This window comes from Hemiscyllium ocellatum, chromosome 5, assembly GCF_020745735.1.
Source record: "Hemiscyllium ocellatum isolate sHemOce1 chromosome 5, sHemOce1.pat.X.cur, whole genome shotgun sequence".
NCBI lineage: Eukaryota > Metazoa > Chordata > Chondrichthyes > Orectolobiformes > Hemiscylliidae > Hemiscyllium > Hemiscyllium ocellatum.
The window spans coordinates 24250803-24271812 of record NC_083405.1 but is presented as its reverse complement, the minus strand read 5'-3'; the positions used below and the strand labels follow the sequence as shown (position 1 = coordinate 24271812).

Sequence of the window (21010 nt, the reverse complement as noted above, 5' to 3'; positions counted from 1 at the left end):
GCTCAAGGGTAACATAAAAACTGACTGGAAAAGTTCCTATAGATATGTGAAGAGAAAAAGACTGGTGAAGAGAAACATAGAAACATGGAATTTATAATGATGAGCAAAGAAGTGACTACTTAACTAAATATACACTTTGGTGTGGTGTTCACAAAGAAGGACCCAAACCATACCAAAAATGTTGGGTAACTCCAGAGAGAGGGACTGAAGGAAATCAGTATCAGTAGAGAAATAGTATTGCAGAAATTGACAGTATTGAAGGTCAATAAATTCCCAGGCATTGATAATCTATATCCCCGAGTACTTAAGCAAGTGACCCTAAAAATAGTGACTACATCTTCCAAGATTCTGTAGGAACAGTTCCTACAGATTATAAGGTAATTTAAGAAGGGAGGCAGGTAGAAGACCTAGAATTATAGGCCAGTGAATCTGACATCAGTAGTGGAGAAAATTTGGAAAACAGTGACAGGATTGGACAGAGTCACAAAGGAAAATCATGCTTGACAAATCTAAGGCTTTTGACAAGTCCCATATGAGAGAATAATGTGTAATTTTAAGGTGCATGGAATTGGGGGTGATGTATTGAAATGGATAGAAAATTGATTGACAGACACAAAACAAACAGGAGGAGTAAACCAGTCTTTTTCCGAATGCTAGTCACAATATATATTAATGATTTAGATTATGGAGATAAATGTAATTTGCAGATAACACAAAGGTAGGTAGGAGGGTGATCTGTGTGGAGGATGCAGACATGCTTCAGTGTGATTTGAATATGCTGAGAGTGGGCAAATGCATGGCAGATGCAGTTTAATGTGTATAAATGTGACCGTATTCACTTTGATAACATAAACAAGAAGGAATATTATTATCTTAATGGCTATAAATTGAGAAGGGATTGCATAACAAGGCCTGGATGTCCTTGTACACCAGTCACTGAAGATAAACGTGCAGGTACAGTAGGTGGTAAGAAAAGCAATGGTATGTTGGCCTCCATAGTGAGAGGGTTTAAGTATAGGAATAGAGATATCTTGCTGCAATTATAGGAACCAGGCCAGGTGTTTGATTTAGTGGTAGGTGAGCACTTTGGAGAGAGTGAACATAATTCAGTTACGTTTAGTTTAACGATAGAACGGGATAGGTACATGCCACAGGGCAAGAGTTACAGATGGGGAAGGGCAATTATAATGCGATTAAGAAGACTTAGGAGGCATAGAATGGGGCAGCAAAATGCAGGGGATGGGGACAATCGAAATGTGGAGCTGGTTTAAGAAACAGTTATTTTGAGTCTTTGATAGGTATATCACTGTCAGGCAAGGAGGAAGTGATAAGGTAATGGAAACTGGTTTACTAAAGAAATTGTATCTCTTGTCATTTGGAAGAAGGAGGCTTATATGATGTTGAGGCGAGATGGTTCAGATGAGGCGATGGAGAGTTACAGAGTAGCTAGGAAGGATTTAAAGAGAGTGTTAAGAAGAGTAAGGAGGGGACATGAGCAGACTTTAGCAGGTAGAATAAAGGAGAACCCAAAAGCTTTCTATAGATATGTGAGGAATAAAAGGATGAAGAATGTAGGAATAGGGCCTTTCAAAGACAGAAGTGGGAAGTTGTGTGTGGACCCTGTGGAGATCGGAAGGGTGCTAAACAAATATTTCTCATTTGTTTTCACTCAGGAAAAGGAGAATATTGCAGAGAGAAGACTGAGATATGGGCTATTAGACTTGAAAAGCTTGAGGTTAGTAAGGAGGAGGTGTTGCCAATTATAGAAGGTGTGAAAGTAGATTAATCCCCTGGGCCTGGATGGGATTTCTCCAAGAATTCTCTGGGAAGCTAGGAAGTAGATAGCTGAGCCTTTGGCCTTGATCTTTGACTCATTATTGTCTACAGATTTAGTACCAGAGGACTGGAGGATTGCAAATGTTGTGCCCTTGATCAAGGAGGGGGGGGGAGGGGGTTGTAGAGATGACCCAGGTAATTATACACCAGTGAGCCTTACATCTGTTGTAGGAAAAGTTTTAGAAAAGATTATAAGAGGTAGGATTTATAATCATCTAGCAAGCAACAATTTAATTGGAAATATCAATGTGGATTTGTCAAGGGCAGGTCATGTCTCACAAACCTCATTGAGTTTTTTGAGAAGGTGACCAAGCATGTGGATGAGGGTAGGGCAGTTGATGTGGTGTACATGGACTTTGATAAGGTTCCAAATGGTAGGCTAATGGAGAAAATGCAGAGGCATGGGATTGAAGGTGATTTAGCAGTTTGGATTAGAAACTGGCTTTCTGTAAAAAGGTAATGAGAGGTGGTTGATGGAAAATATTCAGGCTGGAGTCCGGTTACTAGTGGTATGCCACAAGAATCTGTTTTGGGACCACTGCTGTTTGTCATTTTTATAAATGACTTGGATGCAGGCATAAGTGGATGGGTTAGTAAGTTTGCAAATGATACTAAAGTTGGTGAAGTAGTGGACAGTATGGAAGAATGTTGCAGGTTGCAGGGAGACTTGGAAAAACTGCAGAACTGGGCTGAAAGGTAGAAAATTGAGTTCTATGCAGATAAATGTGAGGTGATTCACTTTGGGAAGAATAACAGGAGGGCAGAATACTGGGTCAGTGGAAAGATTATTGGTAGTGTGGATGTGCAGAGGGATCTTGGTGTCCATGTACATAGATCCCTGAAAGTTGCCACCAGGTTGATAGTGCCTTTAAAAAGACATACAGTGTGTTAGGTTTTGAGGGATTGAGTTCCGGAGCCGTGATGTCATGTTGCAACTGTACAAAATGCTAATGCGGCCTCACTTGGACTATCCTGGTTATCCCATTACAGGAAGGATGTGGAAGCAGTGGAAAAGATGCAGAGGAGATTTACCAGGATGTTGCCTGGTCTGAAGAGAAGGTCTTATGAGGAAATGCTGAGGGATTTGGGTCTGTTCTCCTTGAAGAGAAGAAGGTTAAGAGGCGATTTAATAGAGATATACAAGGTGATCAGAGGATTAGATAGGGTGGACAGTGAGATTCTTTTTTCTAGGTTAATGACATTTGCTTGTACATGGGGGCATAGCTGCAAATTGAGGGATGATAGATTTAAGACAAATGTCAGAGACAGGCTCTTCACTCAAAGAGTGGTAAGGGCATGGAATGCCCTGCCTGCCAATGTAGTTAACTCAGCCACATCAGGGGCATTTAAACAGTCCTTGGATAAGCACATGGATGATGATGGAGTAGTGTAAGGTGATGGGCTTAGATTAGTTCACATCGAGGGCCAAAAGACCTGTTCTGCGCTGTATTGTTCTATGTTCTATATATAGAGCCTTGGCGAGTCTATACCGAGAATGTTGTCTGTGGTTTTGGTCTCCTTATGTGAGGAAGGATGTTCTTGCTATAGAGGGAGTGCAGGGTTCACCAAACTACATCCTCAGATGGTGGGATTGCATTATGGGTGAGGTTATCCATTAGGATTATATTCGCTGCCATTCAGAAGAATGATTGGGATCTCATAGAAGCTATAAAATTCTTAACAGGACTGGACAGGATCAATCAGGAAGGATGTTCTTGATGGCAGGGGAGTCCAAAATCAGGGGTCACAGTCTCAGGATATGGCGTAAACCATTTAGGACTGAGATGAGGAGAATATTTTTCACCCAGAGAGTGGTGAGCCTGTGGAATGATTTGAATGAATGAATGATTTGATTTATTCTTGTCACATGTACTGAGATACAGGGTCTTTAATTATGTTGGCTGCTTAATCGAGGCAGTGAGAATTGTAGACAGAGTCAGTGGAAGAAAGGCTAGTTTCCATGATGGACTGGGTTTCGTTCACAACTCTATAGTTTCTTGCCATCTTGGGCAGAGCAGTTGCCATACCCAGCTGTGACTCATTCAGATAGAATGCTTTCTATAAAAATTGGTAAGAGTCATTGTGAACATGCCAAATTTCTTTAGACTTCTGAGAAAGTAGAGGTGTTGGCATGCTTTCTTGGATTGTAGCTTCAACATGGATGCATCAGGATAGATTGTTGTTGATATTTCCTTTTAGGAACCTGAAGCTCTTGACCACCTCTACTTTAACACCATTAATACAGAAAAAGTCCATGTCCTCCATTATCATTCACTCCCACTGAAAGCAGTTGAGCCAAAATATTCTATGATTTCATGAAAAAAATTGAATATAGCACATAGGGCCAAAGGGATCAAAGGATATGGGGGGGAAGTGGGCATGGCCTATTGAGTTGGATGATAAGCCAAGATCATAATGAATGGTGGAGTAGGCTCAAAGGATTGAATAGCCTACTCCAGCTCCTAATTTCTAGCTGTCTCTATCCTGAGCCCTGGAAGACCATGTGTTACATATAGTTCTGGCAACAGAAAGGATGTATTATTTTGGAGAAGGTGTAACTCAGGTTCACCAGAATGATACCAGCATTAAACAGGTTAAATTATGATTGCATATACTAGGCTATATTCCCTTGAATATTGGAGATTAAGGATTAATGTAACTGTGATTTTTAAAACAACTAAAGGTTAGGCATTGTAGATAGAAACAATTTATTCTGATAGGAAATTCCAGAACAAGCAGGCATTACCTTAAAATGAAAACCATCAAGTTCACAGATTTAATATCAAAATGGACAGTGAAGAAGTCTGATTCCCCTGATTGCTGTCAAAGTTCACAATACATTTAATGAAAGAAAACTAGCCTTTGAGTTAATTTGAAATTCATGTGTGTGACAATTGTAAAGCAAGTATTTCAATTTCTGAATTTGTTAGACTTGTAAGGAAATTAAACATCTTTGTTTTCTCTTTAAATTTTGTTGTTCCAGAGCTTTTGTGTACTGCATTGCCTGGGCACAGTCTCTCCATCAAAACTGTACAGGCACCATTGCAGGGAGTTCTGACTTTCTGCCTCATCATTTATATGACAGAAAATTAGACATGCTCTCTTATCGCTGTGTGATTTACCCTGCGAAATTCCGTTACTTCCCTCAATTGCTCCAGTACTACCAGATATATTCCAACAGTATATTTATAGCAATAGCAAAAAAGGAGGAAATACTCAGCCAATTCAATGACATCTGGAAGTAATTGATCTTTTGATTCAACCATTTCATCAGTTCTGATGCAAGGTCCCCAGCTAAACTTTTAACGTGTCAGCCTTGTCTTTCCATCATTTGCAGTGTTAATTCAGATTTCCATCAACTGTAACTTTCCTTTAAATTCTTCAGACATATAGCGTATCACTCATATACTGCAGTTTTTGAATCACTTCTTATACATCAGGTTGATTTCGATGATGCATTAGAGCAGAATAATACCTTTCTTGAACTGCAATTATGGTACCTTTGGTTGAGGTTTTCCTAAAAGTTGGAATATTTGGTTCAGACATTAAACATCGAATAATGCAGGGTCACAATCTACACCATTGGCAACCCTTCTCTTTCTAAGGACATAAATTCACCAATACCTTTCCATCATAAAAAGATATGAAAACACTTTAAGAATTTTCTATTACAAATGCACCCACTAAGTCTATAAACTAAATGATATCATCATCCCTGGATTTTTCCTTGTTTTGTGCCTCAGAGTAGGAATTACAGTTTACCTTTACATGTTCATAATATCATCACAATCATAAACTGTGACCCAAGAGCATAAATTATATCATATTCCATATTAACTGGGGTAACCTGAAGCATGACACACTATTGCGAACATGCTGCTGTATTTAACTTAATAGCTTAATGTTAGTCCAGACATGGATATGCCTGAAGAATATATTGTCTGAATAGGATAATAAAAATCTGTTGGAAAATTCAATACTATAGTATCCACACCTGGTTTATGTTAAGGGGGAATAACAAGCATGGCCGATTCAGGTGAAATACTGTGCAGAGGCAAAACCATATCATGCATGATTGTAGCAGGTCCCTGTGAATGCACCTAGTGAGTTACTATTTTGACTCCAAGTATTTACGTATTCACAACCGTAGAACAGGTGAACAAGGAATGCACAGAAATTTGTTAGAGTGTATGAAAAGTTATTGATGTAAAATACTTGAAAACTAAATTCAAAATACACACAATGTGGTTTAATATACTTCTGATGTTATATTTTTAGATTACTTCCTTAAACCACAAGTACTTCAGAAACCACCTAGAGGATAGTCTGTCTCTTGGCAGACCACTGCTTATTGAAGATGTGGGAGAGGAGCTGGATCCGGCACTTGATAATGTTTTGGAGAAAAATTTCATCAAAACAGGTTCCATGTACAAGGTAAGCCGATATAACTCTTAGATTTCAATACCTACTAGAGAAGGTGCAAAACTTGACCTACTCTTGGGAAATAAGGCTGAGCAGGTGACTGAGGTGTCAGTGGGGGAGCAGTTTGGGGCCAGTGACCATAATTCTATTAGATTTAAAATAGTGATGGAAAAGATCTAAAAGTTGAAGTTCTAAATTGGAGAAAGGCCAATTTTGACGGTATTAGGCAAGAACTTTTGAAAGCTGATTGGAGGCAGATGTTTGCAGGTGATGGGACAGCTGGAAAATGGGAAGCCTTCAGAAATTAGATAACGAGAGTCCATAGAAAGTATATTCCTGTTAGGATGAAAGGAAACGCTGGTACGTGTAGGGAATGCTGGATGACTAGAGAAATTGAGGGTTTGGTGAAGAAAAAGAATGAAGCATATGTCAGGTATAGACAGGATAGATCGAACGAATCGTTAGAAGAGTATAAAGGCAGTAGGAGTATACTTAAGAGGGAAATCAGGAGGGCAAAAAGAGGACATTAGACAGCTTTGGCAAATAGAGTTAAGGAGAATCCAAAGAGTTTTGACAAATATATCAAGTACAAAAGGGTAACTAGGGAGAGAATAGGAACCCTCAAAGATCAGCAAGGCGGCCTTTGTGTGGAGCCGCATGACATAGGGGAGATACTAAATATGTATTTTGCATCAGTGTTTACTGTGAAAGAGGATATAGAAGATATAGAAAATAGATGTGGAAATAGATAGGAAATAGATGGTGACAACTTGAAAAATGTCCATATATCAGAGGAGAAAGTGCTGGATGTCTTAAAATGTGAAATGTCTTGGATAAATCCCCAGGACCTGATCAGGTATACCCTACAACTCTGTGGGAAGTGAAAGAAGTGATTGCTGGGCCTCTTGCTGAGATATTTGCATCATCAATAGTCACAGGTGAGGTGCCGGAAGACTGGAGGTTGGCTAATATGGTGTTATTATTTAAGAAAGGTGGTAAGGACAAGCCAGGGAACTATAGATCAATGAGCCTGACATCGCTGGTGGACAAATTGATGGAGGGAATCCTGAGAAACAGACAGGGAAAGACAAGGACTGTTCAGGGATAGTCAACATGGCCTTGTGCGTGGGAAGTCATGTCTCACAAACTTGATTGAGTTTTTTGAATAACAAAGGGGATTGATGAGGGCAGACTGGTAGACGTTATCTATATGGACTTCAATGAGGCGTTCAACAAGGTTCCCCATGGGAGACTGGTTAGCAAGGTTAGATCGCATGGAATACAGGGAGAGCTAGCCATTTGGATACAGAACTGGCTCAAAGGTAGAAGACAGAGGATGGTGGTGGAAGGTTGTTTTTCAGACTGGAGGCCTGTGACCAGTGCAGTGTCACAAGGATTGGTGCTGGGTCCACTGCGTTTCGTCATTTATATAAATGACTTGGATGTGAGCTTAAGACATATAGTTAGTAAGTTTGCAGATGACACCAAAATTGGTGGTGTAGTGGACAGTGAAGAAGGTTACCTCAGATTACAACAGGATCTTGACCTGATGGGCCAATAGGCTGAGAAGTGGCAGGTGGAGTTTAATTCAGATAAATGCGAGGTGCTGAATTTTGGGAAAGCAAATCTCAGCAGGACTTATACACTTAAAGGTAAGGTCCTAGGGAGTGTTGCTGAGCAAAGAGACTTTGGAGGACAGGTTCATAGCTCCTTGAAAGCAGAGTCGCAGGTAGATAGGATAGTCAAGAAGGTGTTTGGTATGCTTTCCTTTATTGGTCAAAGTATTGAGTGCAGGAGTTGGAAGGACATGTTGCGGCTGTACAGGACATTGGTTAGGCCACTGTTGGAATATTGTGTGCAATTCTGGTCTCCTTCCTATCGGAAGGCTGTTGTGAAACTTGAAAGGTTTCAGGAAAGATTTACAAGGATGTTGCCATGGTTGGAGGATATGAGCTATAGGGAGAGGTTGAATAGGCTGGGGCTGTTTTCCCTGGAGCGTCAGAGCCTGAGGGGTGACCTTATAGAGGTTTATAAAATCATGAGGGGCATAGATAGGGTAAATAGGCAAAGTCTTTTCCCTGGGGTAGGTAAGTCCAGAATTAGAGGGCATAGGTTTCGGGTGAGAGGGGAAAGATATAAAAGAAACCTAGGGGCAACCTTTTCACACAGAGGGTGGTGCGTGTGTGGAATGAGCTGCCAGAGGAAGTGGTGGAGGCTGGCACGATTGGAACATTTAAAAGACATCTGGTTTGGTGTATGAATAGGAAGGGTTGGAGGGATATGGGTCGGGTGCTGGTAGATGGGATATCTGGTCGGCATGGACGATTTGGACCGAAGGGTCTGTTTCCATGCTGTACATTTTTATGACTCGATGTCTGGCTGAGGAATTCCCAAGAGCAGGGAAGATTGATGGTTGGCAGTTGTAGGAAGGGAGAAAAGCCACAGATACAGTCATATCCAGGGTCAAAAATCCAGGAAAGGTAAGAGAGATAGGCAGGTAGTGCAGGATTCTGTTGTGGCTATCCCTGTTTCAAACAAGAAATCTGGTTTGGAAAATGTAGGGGGTGATGGATTCTCTGGGAATGGAGGATGAACAGCCATGTTTCTGGTATCAAGACAGGCTGTTATGTAATTAGGGGTATGTCGGGTTCCAAACGACCAATTGCGTTAGGGGGCTTTCTAGTCATGGGCTTAGACAGGTGTTTCTGTGGCCAGCAGTGAAAAAGCAGAATGGTATGTTGCCTCCCTCGTGCCGGGATCGAGGATGTCTCAGAGAGGGTGCAGAATGTTCTCATGGGGGAGAGGGGCCAGCAAGAGGTCATTGTCCACATTGGAACCAACGATATAGGAAGGGGAAAAAAATGAGATTCTGTAGTGAGAATATACAAAGTTAGGCAGGAATTTAAAAAGGAGTAATAATATCTGGATTACTCCTGGTGCTGCAAGCTAGTGAGGGCAGGAATAGGAGGATACAAAGGATACTAGAGAAGGTGCAAAACTTGACTTACTCTTGGGAAATAAGACAGGGTAAGTGACTGAGGTGTCAGTGGGGGAGCACTTTGGGGTCAGCGACCATAATTCTATTAGATTTAAAAGAGTGATGGAAAAGGATAGACCAGATCCAAAAGTTGAAGTTCTAAATTGGAGAAAGGCCAATTTTGACAGTATTAGGCAAGAACTTTCGAAAGCTGATTGGAGGCAGATGTTTGCAGGTAAAGGGATGGCTGGAAAATGGGAAGCCTTCAGAAATGGGATAATAGGAGTCCAGAGAATATTCCTGTTAGGGTGAAAGGGAAGGCTGGTAGGTGTAGGGAATGCTGGATGACTAAAGACATTGACGGTTTATTTAAGGAAAAGAAGGAAGCCTATATCAGGTATAGATAGGATGGATCAAGTGAATCCTTAGAAGAGTATGAAGGCAGTAGGAATATACTTAAGAGGGGAATCAGGAGGGCAAAAAGAGGACATGCGATAGCTTTGGCAAATGGAATTAAGGAGAATCCAAAGAGTTTTTACAAATACATAAAAGCCAAAAAGGTAACTAGGGAGAGAATATGGCCCCTGAAAGATCATCAAAGTGGCCTTTGTGTGGAGCCACAGTAGATAGGGGAGATACTAAACAAATATTTTGCATCAGTGTTTACTGTTGAGAAGCACATGGAAGATATACAATGTAGGGAAATAGATGGTGACATCTTGAAAAGTGTCCATATTACAGATGAGGAAGTGCTGGATGTCTTGAAATGCATAAAGTTGAATAACTCCCCAGGACCTGATCAGGTGTACCCTAGAACTCTGTGGGAAGCTAGAGAAGTGGTTGCTGGGCCTCTTGCTGAGATATTTGTATCATCAATAGTCACAGGTGAGGTGCCGTAAGACAGGAGGTTGGCTAACGTGGTGCCACTGTTTAAGAAAGGTGGTAAGGTCAAGTCAGGGAACTATAGACCGGTGAGCCTGATGTCGATGGTGGGCATGTTGTTGGTGGGAATCCTGAGGGACAGGATGTACATGTATTTGGAAAGGCAAGGACTGATTAGGGATATTCAACATGGCTTTGTGAATGGGAAATCATGTCTCACAAACTTGATTGAAGTTTTTGAAGAAGTAACAAAGGGGATTGATGAGGGCAAACCGGTAGATGTGATCTGTATGGACTTCAGTAAGGCTTTCGACAAGATTCCCCATGGGAGACTGGTTAGCAAGGTTAGATCTCATGGAATACAGGGAGAACTAGCCGTTTGGATACAGAACAGGCTCAAAGGTAGAAGGCAGAGGGTGATGATTGAGGGTTGTTTTTCTGACTGAAGGCCTGTGACCAGTGGAGTGCCACAAGGATCGGTGCTGGGTCCACTACGTTTTGTCATTTATATAAATGATTTGGATGTGAACGTAGGAGGTATAGTTAGTAAGTTTACAGATGACACCAAAGTGCACAGTGAAGAAGGTTACCTCAGATCACAATGAGATTTTGATCAGATGGGTCAATGGGCTGAGGAGTGGCAGATGGAGTTTAATTTAGATAAATGTGAGGTGCTGCATTTTTAGAAAGCAAAGCTTATCAGGACTTATATACTTAATGGTAACGTCCTGGGGAATGTTGCTGAACAAAGAGACCTTGAAGTGCAGTTTTATAGCTCCTTGAAAGTAGAGTCACAGGTAGATAGGATAGTGAAGAAGGTGTTTGGTATGATTTCCTTTATTGGTCAAAGCACTGAGTATAGGCGTTGGGAGGTCGTGTTGTGGCTGTGCAGGATGTTGGTTAGGCCACTGTTGGAATGTTGCATGCAATTCTGGTCTCCTTCCTATTGGAAAGATGTTGTGAAACTTGAAAGAGTTCAGAAAAGATTTACAAGGATTTTGCCAAGGTTGGAGGATTTGAGCTATAGGGAGAGGTTGAATAGGCTAGGGCTGTTTTCCCTGGAGCGTCAGAGGCTGAGGGGTGACCTTATAGAGGTTTACAAAATCACGAGGGACATGGATAGGATGAATAGACAAAGTATTTTTCCTGGGGTGGGGGAGTCCAGAACTAGGGGGCATAGGTTCAGGGTGAGAGGGGAAAGATATAAAAGGGACCTGAGGGGCAATGTTTTTATGCAGAGGGTGATATGTGTACGGAATGAGCTGCCAGAGGAAGTGGTGGAGGTTGGTACAATTGCAACAATAAAAAGGCATTTGGATGGGTATATGAATAGGAAGGGTTAGGAGGGTATGGGCTGGGTAAGTGGGACTGTGTTAAGTTGAGATAGCTGGTCGGCATGGATGAGTGAGCCCGAAGGGTCTGTTTCCGTGCTGTACGTCTCTATGACTCCGTACATAGGAAAAATGAGCAGTCAGATGGAGTTTCTCATTCAAGTCAACATTGTTATCTGGACTAAAATTTGGATTTTTGTGACATGTATCTATGAATATTTATGTTCTTGTGTATTATTTTATAATCTACTTGTACTTTTTCCATGCACTTTCACATGTAATTATAGGAAATGCAAAATACTGCTTCCATGGATGCTGTAGAAAAATCCAAAATCATTCAGAGTTTAATTTTAAAAACAGGTTATATTGCCATGTTATTCTTTCGGTCCATGCTCAATATCTCGTCAAATGAATAGGGTCGCAATGTTCTTACTAATTTGCACCAGTGTATGGTCCACAAAACAAGATGTCCACAATCTGAGGAAAGGAACACCATCTTTGGGCCCTGATCCTGAAGACTAGGAGAAAGATATCGATTTGTCAATGCATTCTGTTTAAGTCTATCCTTTGTAATATAGACTAAATTGGTATCCAATATTTTTGTAATGCGACTAAATGACTTGATTTCTATGTGCATATCTTAGGTTTCCAAACTGAAAATTGAAAGCGTAAAATGCAAGTATGTGACTAACAGCAGTGTTAAGAGGTTTTGAAATTTCGGATTGTCTGTGGTTGGATTTTGCACTCTTTCTATTCCTGTGTATTCATAAAAAATATTTTTCACAAAAAAAAATTGGGCAAAATTTTCTCAGGAATTGGCGAGGGGTCAAATTGCGAGGAGGCCTAAACTCCCAATACTTATTTCACTACCCATCTCATTGCATTCTCCAGCTCGTCGTAGGTGGAAGTACTCACCAGGACTGGGATATCCTGGGATTCCTCGTGCCAGCATCATTTTTTTGAAGCTAGCTATGTACCTGGTCACGAGCTGGTAGTCTGCCCTTCATCGTGGATATAGTTACACAGCAACCACAAGCCAACACCTCTCAGGCATGTAGGTGGCATAGCTGACAATTCATTTCCCATACATTCTTATAACTAGTGCATTTAAGAACCAAGCCATAAGCTTACCTGTCCTTAGCCTCATCCTACCTGACCAAGGGATTGCTACTTTTCCATCCATGGAAGAAAGTGAGGACTGCAGATGCTGGAGACCAGAGTTGAGAATGCGGTGCTAGAAAAGTACAGCCAGTCAGGCAGCATCCCAGGAGCAGGACAATCGACGTTTAAAGCATAAGCTCTTCATTAGGAATGCCCATTATAGCCAAAAATCTGTTTGTTCAATATGGCACCATCATATACTGGAAAGCCTTCAAATATTTCAGGACATCCACCTTTATTTAGAACAGCAATATCAAATAAAAAAACAAATAGAAGCTGCATTTGTCTCTGGGAACAGACAGGTTTTGGCTTGTTGTATTTGACACTGCTGCTCTCTATCATGGAGAAGTTGGTGTTCCTCCTACTTAATCTCCTCATCTTTCTCCTTAGAAGACTGCTGTTGCTTTCCAGCTTTTCAAGGTCCACCACATCCCCTTTCTTTGCCCACTCCAGTTGTGCAGAGCATAGCATGCTAAGGTTATACTGCTGATTGTGTCACGGTGTGATGCAAGGCACACACACCCTGCGGCCCCTCCAAATCCTCCAACTCTAGACTGAACCAAGCATTGTAACTTCATCTTCAGTTGTCCTGTCATTTGCTCCTACATGGCCCAGGTGGAACAATAGGCTGCGCTGTATATACGCTTGGCGTCAGATGGTGGATTGTATAATGGAGTCATCAGCTGTGGTTGCAGAGGGTAGCTTTTGTCTCTCAGTTACCATCCTCGGAAGGATCTGACCCTTGATATGAAGCAGGAGCATGAGTCATCTCAGGAATATAGACATCATGACAAGTCCCAGGATACCTGGTACAGGATTCCAAATTTTAATAACTTGTGATCACAGATGACTCGCACGTTGATGGACTTGGAGTCTTCGGGTAAAAAATGAGGTCTGCAGATGCTGGAGATCACAGCTGCAAATGTGTTGCTGGTCAAAGCACAGCAGGCCAGGCAGCATCTCAGGAATAGAGAATTCGACGTTTCGAGCATAAGCCCTTCATCCAATCAGGGACTTGGAGTCTTATCCATTGATAATGATGACTGCACTATAATATGTCCTTTTCAATGCGATGTGTATTACTGTGTCAGATGTCCTGCTCCTTGGGGAAACCAGCTTTCCTGTCAAAGCCTACTGCTTAGGCTGCAGCACTGACTTCATCATGGGCTCAGGCAATGAGATGAAACAGAGTGATCTGGCACAAATTGCACTGGGCACAGCCTTCATCCATTTGTGTTGAGAATTTTGAGATCTCATGTTGGTTCCCACCAGGATAGGATGGCCATCCACCCATTCAAGATCCAAGTCCCACTTTGGTAGTTGACATACTTCTGTAATGAAGTTGTGGGACATGAGCAGTCTGTGGCATCAATGTTCCTGGAGGAAATGACATTGATGATGAAGACTTCCCAAAGCTCTTGTGTATCCTGAGTGGCCCTTGAGCTGTGCCTCTTCACAAGGAGGCTATTCAATAGAGGTTGCTGCGGGCATTGGACTTGCTGGTGCATCTGCTCCTCCTCCATTACTGTGCACCATGGTTGCAGCACAACAGGAACACAAAACTCATACACAGATGCATCGGCCATGCTCCCACTGAACCTATGTAGAGAATGTAAGGAACAGAACATGTCCTTTGTATGATGAGCTGTCAGTTTTTACATGATCAAGATTACAAGTGACCATCATTTGCACCCCACACAGTTGTACACTACTTGCATTTCTCATGCAGGATGCTATAATTATTGATGACTTCAACTGTGAAGAGTGCCCCCTGAAGGGCCTCACATCACTCACCAGTAGACCCCATGTGCTCAGCAGAAAAAAACTGACTGCACCCACTCTGGTTGGTTGCATGTTGCATTTCACATTTCTGGGTCTTAAGATCATAGAAAGCAATGCAGGTTGCATTTGACACTGAGAGTCTCAGCTTCAGCCTTGTAATCACTGCTCCCTCCAAAGATCCTGCGGCCCCATTATCTGTTCATTTAGCTCTAAGACCGTGTGCATTTATTACATCGCGTTTGCTTATTAAGTATTGCATTTACACTCAATAGCAATTAATTGACTGAAAAACACATTGGACTATCCTGATGGTGTGAGAGGTTCTATCTTTTTCTTTGTCTTAACAGGAACAATGCTTTTATTCCTAAAAAGTATATTTTATTAATACACAGAAATAGGAAAGAGAAAAAATATAACTCCCCTGTAAAGGCAATTGGAAATATGAAGATTTCCCATGTTCCAGTGATTCACTCCCATTTCTTTTAGGCCTCGGGAACTCCAGTTTGGAAAATGCTGGTGTGTGAACAGAAATCAAGTAATTTAGTCACAATGTTCTTATATCAGGTGGTACTTTAGTATTCACTCAGAAAGATAGGCTTCGGCTGATTCAATAATAGAAGTTATTAAAAAGTAAATAAAAGCTGTTCTTTCTCTAAAGTTAAATGAGGTATAAAGCCCAAAGGTACAGCCACTCAGTAAGTGATTTTTAATAACATTTGCGTCAGTATTCCCTCCTAGGAGAGTATTTAATGATAACAATTAGATGAAGTTAGGGAAATATAATGTGACATATCTGAAACCATGAATTTCAGTTGTCTGCTTTTCCATATATCTAAAATTAGAAAATTCTGAAAAAGCAGTGATCTAAGTGAGAATCACAAGATTTAAAAGTATAGCATTAGCTAGGTTTTTTTCCTGTTACAGGCATAAATGGAGAGCTTAAAAATCTAATGCTGAACAGCAAATATAAAAACGTCTTGTATTAAATTGTCTACATTTGGTGTGAACTAATTTTGTAAGTGACTTGGGTACTTGCTTACTAAACTCTATACTTTTTCATTAGCACTTTGAATTAAAATGTTAGAAAATGTGATTTTGTTAACATTAGCATATAATTTGTATTATTTTAATCTTTAAAGATTTTACTGCATAGCTATGAAGCAAAGTATTTTCACTGCAAGACATACAGCACATCAGTTCTCTCGAATAGAACGTTATTTGCTACAGGTCCATTTGTTCCCTTTTTGAAGTTTTCAAAATTGTCAGGTTTTGAGCAAAATCAATAGACATAACATGTGTCTGCAAGGCTGCCCTAATTATTTCTCCCATATAAATAAAGATCTCATGACAATAAAAATCTCATGTTTGCACATTGAGCTAACCTATTTACTTAGGACCATGTCTAATTGTTTTAAATATGATACCAAGGATTTTTATTTGCAGTTGCAAATAGTGGAAAAAAAGTAGACAGCCCTTTTTAAAGTTTGTTTTTTGCCCATTATTCCTTCTTAGACCAGGCGAGACTCAAGTTTCTTTGTTGAAATGTTTATTCATGCATGCATGGGAGGCATACATTTCAAAAGATGGCCTACATTTCAAATTTTATTATAAAAGCTAAGGTTTTATACTATTTCTACCGACAAAAGGTTCCAATCAGCTACTTCTTCGGATAACTTCCAGTCAAAGGCTTACACATTTACTCACCCATATCCCTATCCAACAGTGTTCACATAGTTTACATTCCAGGTTAGTACACATAATTATATTATCCATTTGTAATCAAAATAGCAGATATGATATTATCCAACCATATAATAACATGCTCATATCTTCTAGTTGTAAGTACATCCCTTACTTGTGATTACCAGAAAACCTATACTGTCCATTTTTCTTCTTCCATCTTCCTGGATGGCACTGCCCCAATGGCAAACATTCTGGTGCCATTCTTTGCAGAACGGACTCAACGGACAACTCCTTCCTCATTCGTAACGAGCATCATAATCGGAGGAGTTATGTTAGTCTCACAATGTGAACGTATACTCCTGTATTTTGCTTACCACTGCTTCCAGGAGCCGGTCTAGGAAAAGTGACAATGAAATCCCAATCCCCAGTGAAGAGAACGTATCTTACAGCTACCACTTTCTTTTCAATTCTAGACTTGGTTGCCTTGTTGGGCATGATTTCTGCCAACTCACTTTTTGAGCACTTCTGTGCCTGTAATTGACGCATCAGAGTTTATGTTGCAATCCAGCTGGGATTAAAGTCTGATAGCCATTTTTAGCCAGGCTTACCTAGCTAGATCTCCGCTGTGCTGTAATCACCTCAACCAATGGCTATAATGCAGAAACATCTAGGATACCTCATTTCATCATATCACCTTATATTTGGAGAATCTGACAGACATGAATGGCGACTGGATTCCCCACTGATTCTGTGGTTTTTCCAATCAAAATTAATTCTAGCAGGTTTTTCTGTTTGTGAGCTCAGATTTGCAAGCCGTGGAGCACACCTACCTACAAAACACATGGATGTACTTTTTCTCGACTTTTAAATTAATCTCACATAATTTATTAGCTTCAAAAAAAAAGACAAATATCGACACATCCTTTGGTATTTTTGTGTTAATGTTAATGGGTATTCATGACATTCCTTTCATTTTTCATGTGCTCACTCTCGAACCAATCAGGCTACGCAAGATTACAATGTGTTTTGGAATGTCCTGTGGTTAAAGAAGGCACGATGTAAAAATAGAAATTAAAATAAACATTTGTAAAAATAAACATTTGTAAAAATATCCATTGAAATTATATTCAGTATGACTTATAACTATATAGCTTTTAACATAAAACAAGGACATTTTAATATCTCATGTTAATTTTCCCTCATTCATGCAAAGGGAATTTCTGCCCATCACCTAAACTCTGGCATGACCCTACTTCCAGTCCTCGGCAGATGGCCATTTTGTTTTACCTGTGGCTACCTGCTTGCAGGATTTCCATCTGTAATTGTGATCTTGCAATGTCCCTGGGAGGGTTAAAGTGCTGCTATACGTCTCCCATTTCTATAGACTTCAGAAAAACACTTACAGAGTTACATTGTCCTGAAATTTATGTTGAATCATCTACTGGAGATCTTGGTTATGTCAGAAGCCTTCATTATACAAACTATTGTGGTAAAATGGGGAGAGAGAAGACTTGTACCAGTGTCCTTTCATCTGCTTACAGCCACTCCTGCAACTACCAGGTCATATACTAACTGACTGTCTCAGAATGGCAGGAATTTGGCAGAAATAAGAAAATGGACTGGTCTCTTGCATGAGTTTAGTGAGGAAGGAGCATTTTCGGCATAGACAGTGAGAGGGAAATTCATAGTCCCATGCCTCATTCTCACTGCAGTTCACGCATTGGGCATTATATTTGAGGCATACCTGTTGAATGCTGCTGTAAAGGACTGTCCCCAGACTTCTGCGAATCAGAAAGTCTTTGGGAGTCTTGGGAGCAGATTTGAAAACTTGCACCAGTGTAGATTTTGGGGGATTCATAACTATCTCATATAGGCAGTCAGCCTTTTGTAAGGAATTTCCAGATAGTTTATTAAGCAGCAGCAATTTAAATATATGCATGGGCTATTTAGAACAAAAAAGTATACAACCAACTTGGGATAGTTTACCGATTTCAGAGGACATGTAGGCAGTTGGCAAGAGCAGGTCAATCTTATTAAAGTTGTGATGGAAGTTAGGCTCATGAGCCAAAATGTTAGGTCACTTGTGGTCCGTCTTCCATCTGAAGAAGACAAGTCCTTGACAACAACTACCCTCTATAAGGCCTGTCAGACGAGGATTGCCCTCTGATCCTGAGTACCTGCTGGTATGCCTTATTTCTCAGAATTTGTGCTGTATCAATCACTCATTCGACTCTTTCTAGCCAATGGAAACTGGACAGTTATTCATGCCATTGGAAAATCCATTCCCCATTTGCCCAGCTTCACCTGAAAGTCACTTCTTGTTTGTTTTTGGAAGACAGAATTTTTATTTTCCTAAACATTCCATTGATAATATGGTATGTTTGGTGCCATACAGTTCTTTGACGTCAACTGATGGAATAATGGGGGCAGTGGAATTTATTGTCTTTTTTTTATATATTAGAAATTTTTTATACTCAGAGGAAGCAATTGACTGCAGTTAAACAAGATCTCATGTTCCACAAGATATCCAGAAAAATTCAATTTTCAAGAGATTCCAACTTCCTATTACAGAAGAATTCATGTTCCATTTCTCTGGTTCAAGGAAAGAAAAAATGTGCTGTTGACCACTAGATTAAAGGCCCAAAAGTTTGCTCATTATGTACTTAAGATCTATATATAAAATTTATTTATTTACAAAGGCTATTTCAACAGGTGAAAGTGGGTGATAAAGAGATTGATATCATGAATGGATTCAGACTATACATTACTACTAAGCTTCCCAACCCAGCGTACACACCCGAAATCAGTGCTCGGACATCCATCATTGATTTTACTGTTACTATGAAAGGGCTGGAGGACCAGTTACTTGGTAGAGTCATTCTCACTGAAAAACAGGTATGTTTGTTCTTTTCAAGTTATAATCCTGTTTTGGTGGCATCTCACTACTTATTTCATTATTAGAAGGTGTATAAACTAAAATGTTGCATGTGTTTAATATTAAAGGCATACTATATCCTTGGAGGTTCTCAAGGTATGAACTCATGACCCCCGACAATTGTAAAAGGCTCGTGTCCTTCGCTTTCAAACCTCCCTTTGAAAAAGCAAGTAAAGTATTAAGGATTATGGAGGGATAATTGGCTAAGATTAAAAAAAAACTTTGTCCTTGCCTAAGGTCAACAGGTCCTGGAACCATCGCTCATGATGATTCCAATATATACCTGGTCAGAATAAAAAATTCCACCCACACTAAACCAGTCTCTTCAATTAAAGTTGAATTTGGTGACCATCAACACCTAGGTTGGTAAGTAATTTCTCAGAGATGGGCTGAGACGTGTCTGCCTATATATCAGTAGAAGACTCACTGGATGCCTAACTCCTACCTGAATTAGATCGTGCTTGGTCTAAGGAAATTGTTTATATTTGATGCTGCCATTTTGAAAGTAAAGTGTACATTTTCCTATTATGTTCATTGGTGTAAGTTGTGAGCGTAACACCACCTGCAAGAGAAAAAACTAATAATTTCTCCATGACATTAAATGGCATCACACTCGCTGAATGTGCCAAAATCAGCATCTTGGCATTCCCTTTGACCAGAAATGTAACTGGCCCTGTCCGTGTAAATGTATGTCTATAAAAGCAGAGCAGACGCTGGAAATTTTATGGGAAGTAATGTAATCCCTGACTCCTTAAGGCCTGCTGACATTTAGAATATACAAGTCAGGAATGGGATGGAAAACTCCCCACTTGTCTAAATAAGTGCAGCTCCAACAACTCTCAGTACACCATGCAATATCATCTCCCACCCTCCACCACCAGTGCACAGCAACAGCAGTGTGTGTTGGCTCTTGAAAGCACTACATGAAGCTCATCAAAGCTCCTTTGACAGCTTCCAAACTTCAACCTAATTTTTATTCATTTTTGGGATATGAATGACACTGGCTAATTGCGCTTGAAAAGGTGGCAGTAATCTGCCATCTTGAATTGCTACAGTTCATGTGGTGCGCATGGTATTATGAGGAAGGGACTTCCAAAGTCTTGACCCAGTGAAATTGAAGGAATAACGATATAGTTCTAAGTCAGAATGATATTTGACCTGGGTGTAATTTGCAGGTGATAGTGTCTCCATGCATTTGCTGCACTTGTTCTCCCAGGTGGTAGAGGCCGCAGGTTTGAAACATTCAAAGGAATCCTGATGAACTGTTGCAGTGCGCTGTATGGATAGTAACTAACCCCCATTGCATTCTGTTAGACAATATAGTGAATCTCCGTTTATTAATATACTGAGCTTAGTCAATGCTTCTGGAAAGTAATCACATAAAATGGATGCTTTTTGGAAATAGGAACTGGAAAAAGAGAGAACTGATCTAATGGAAGACGTAACATCAAATAAAAGGAAAATGAAGGAGTTGGAAGACAATCTACTGTATCGTCTGACAAGCACAAAGGGTTCCCTTGTAGAGGATGAAAGCCTTATCACTGTTCTAAACAATACAAAAAAGACAGCTGAGGAAGTTACACAGAAACTGCATATAGCTGCTGAAACAGAAATACAGATCAATGCTGCTCGTGAGGAGTACAGACCAGGTGAGGATGCATTTGTTACAAATGGCATGAAATGTTGGGCCAGATATCGGTCTGTTGATTTGGCAAATGAACAGTGGCAACCATTTGTCACACTTCCCCTTGCCTGTAGACTTGTTGTGTGGAGGTTATAAAAAGCACAACGTCCTCTATGACACACCTGGGACCTGTGTGAGTGACAACAGTACATGTTTTAAGCAGTAGATTTGAAGGGTCATTCACTAACCCTGCAGAATCCTAAGCAGGTAGCATCAGTTAAAATGTTAAATCAGGTACAAAAGACATATCTGTGTAGGAGCCCTCTGCCAAGGAGGGATTGCTGCTGTGGTGCCTGAGAAAGACTGCACCATACAAG

General features: G+C 40.5%; 1 protein-coding gene across 1 annotated transcript in view; it reads left to right on the top strand.

Moving 5' to 3' along the window:
• Positions 1–21010, top strand: part of dnah5 (dynein, axonemal, heavy chain 5) — a 298393-nt gene that overhangs the window by 231248 nt on the left and 46135 nt on the right. Inside the window, exons 64-66 of the mRNA XM_060825297.1 lie at positions 6115–6270; positions 18787–18969; positions 20415–20658. Coding sequence (XP_060681280.1) covers positions 6115–6270; positions 18787–18969; positions 20415–20658 — 583 coding nt within the window. The remainder of the gene's footprint in view (positions 1–6114; positions 6271–18786; positions 18970–20414; positions 20659–21010) is intronic.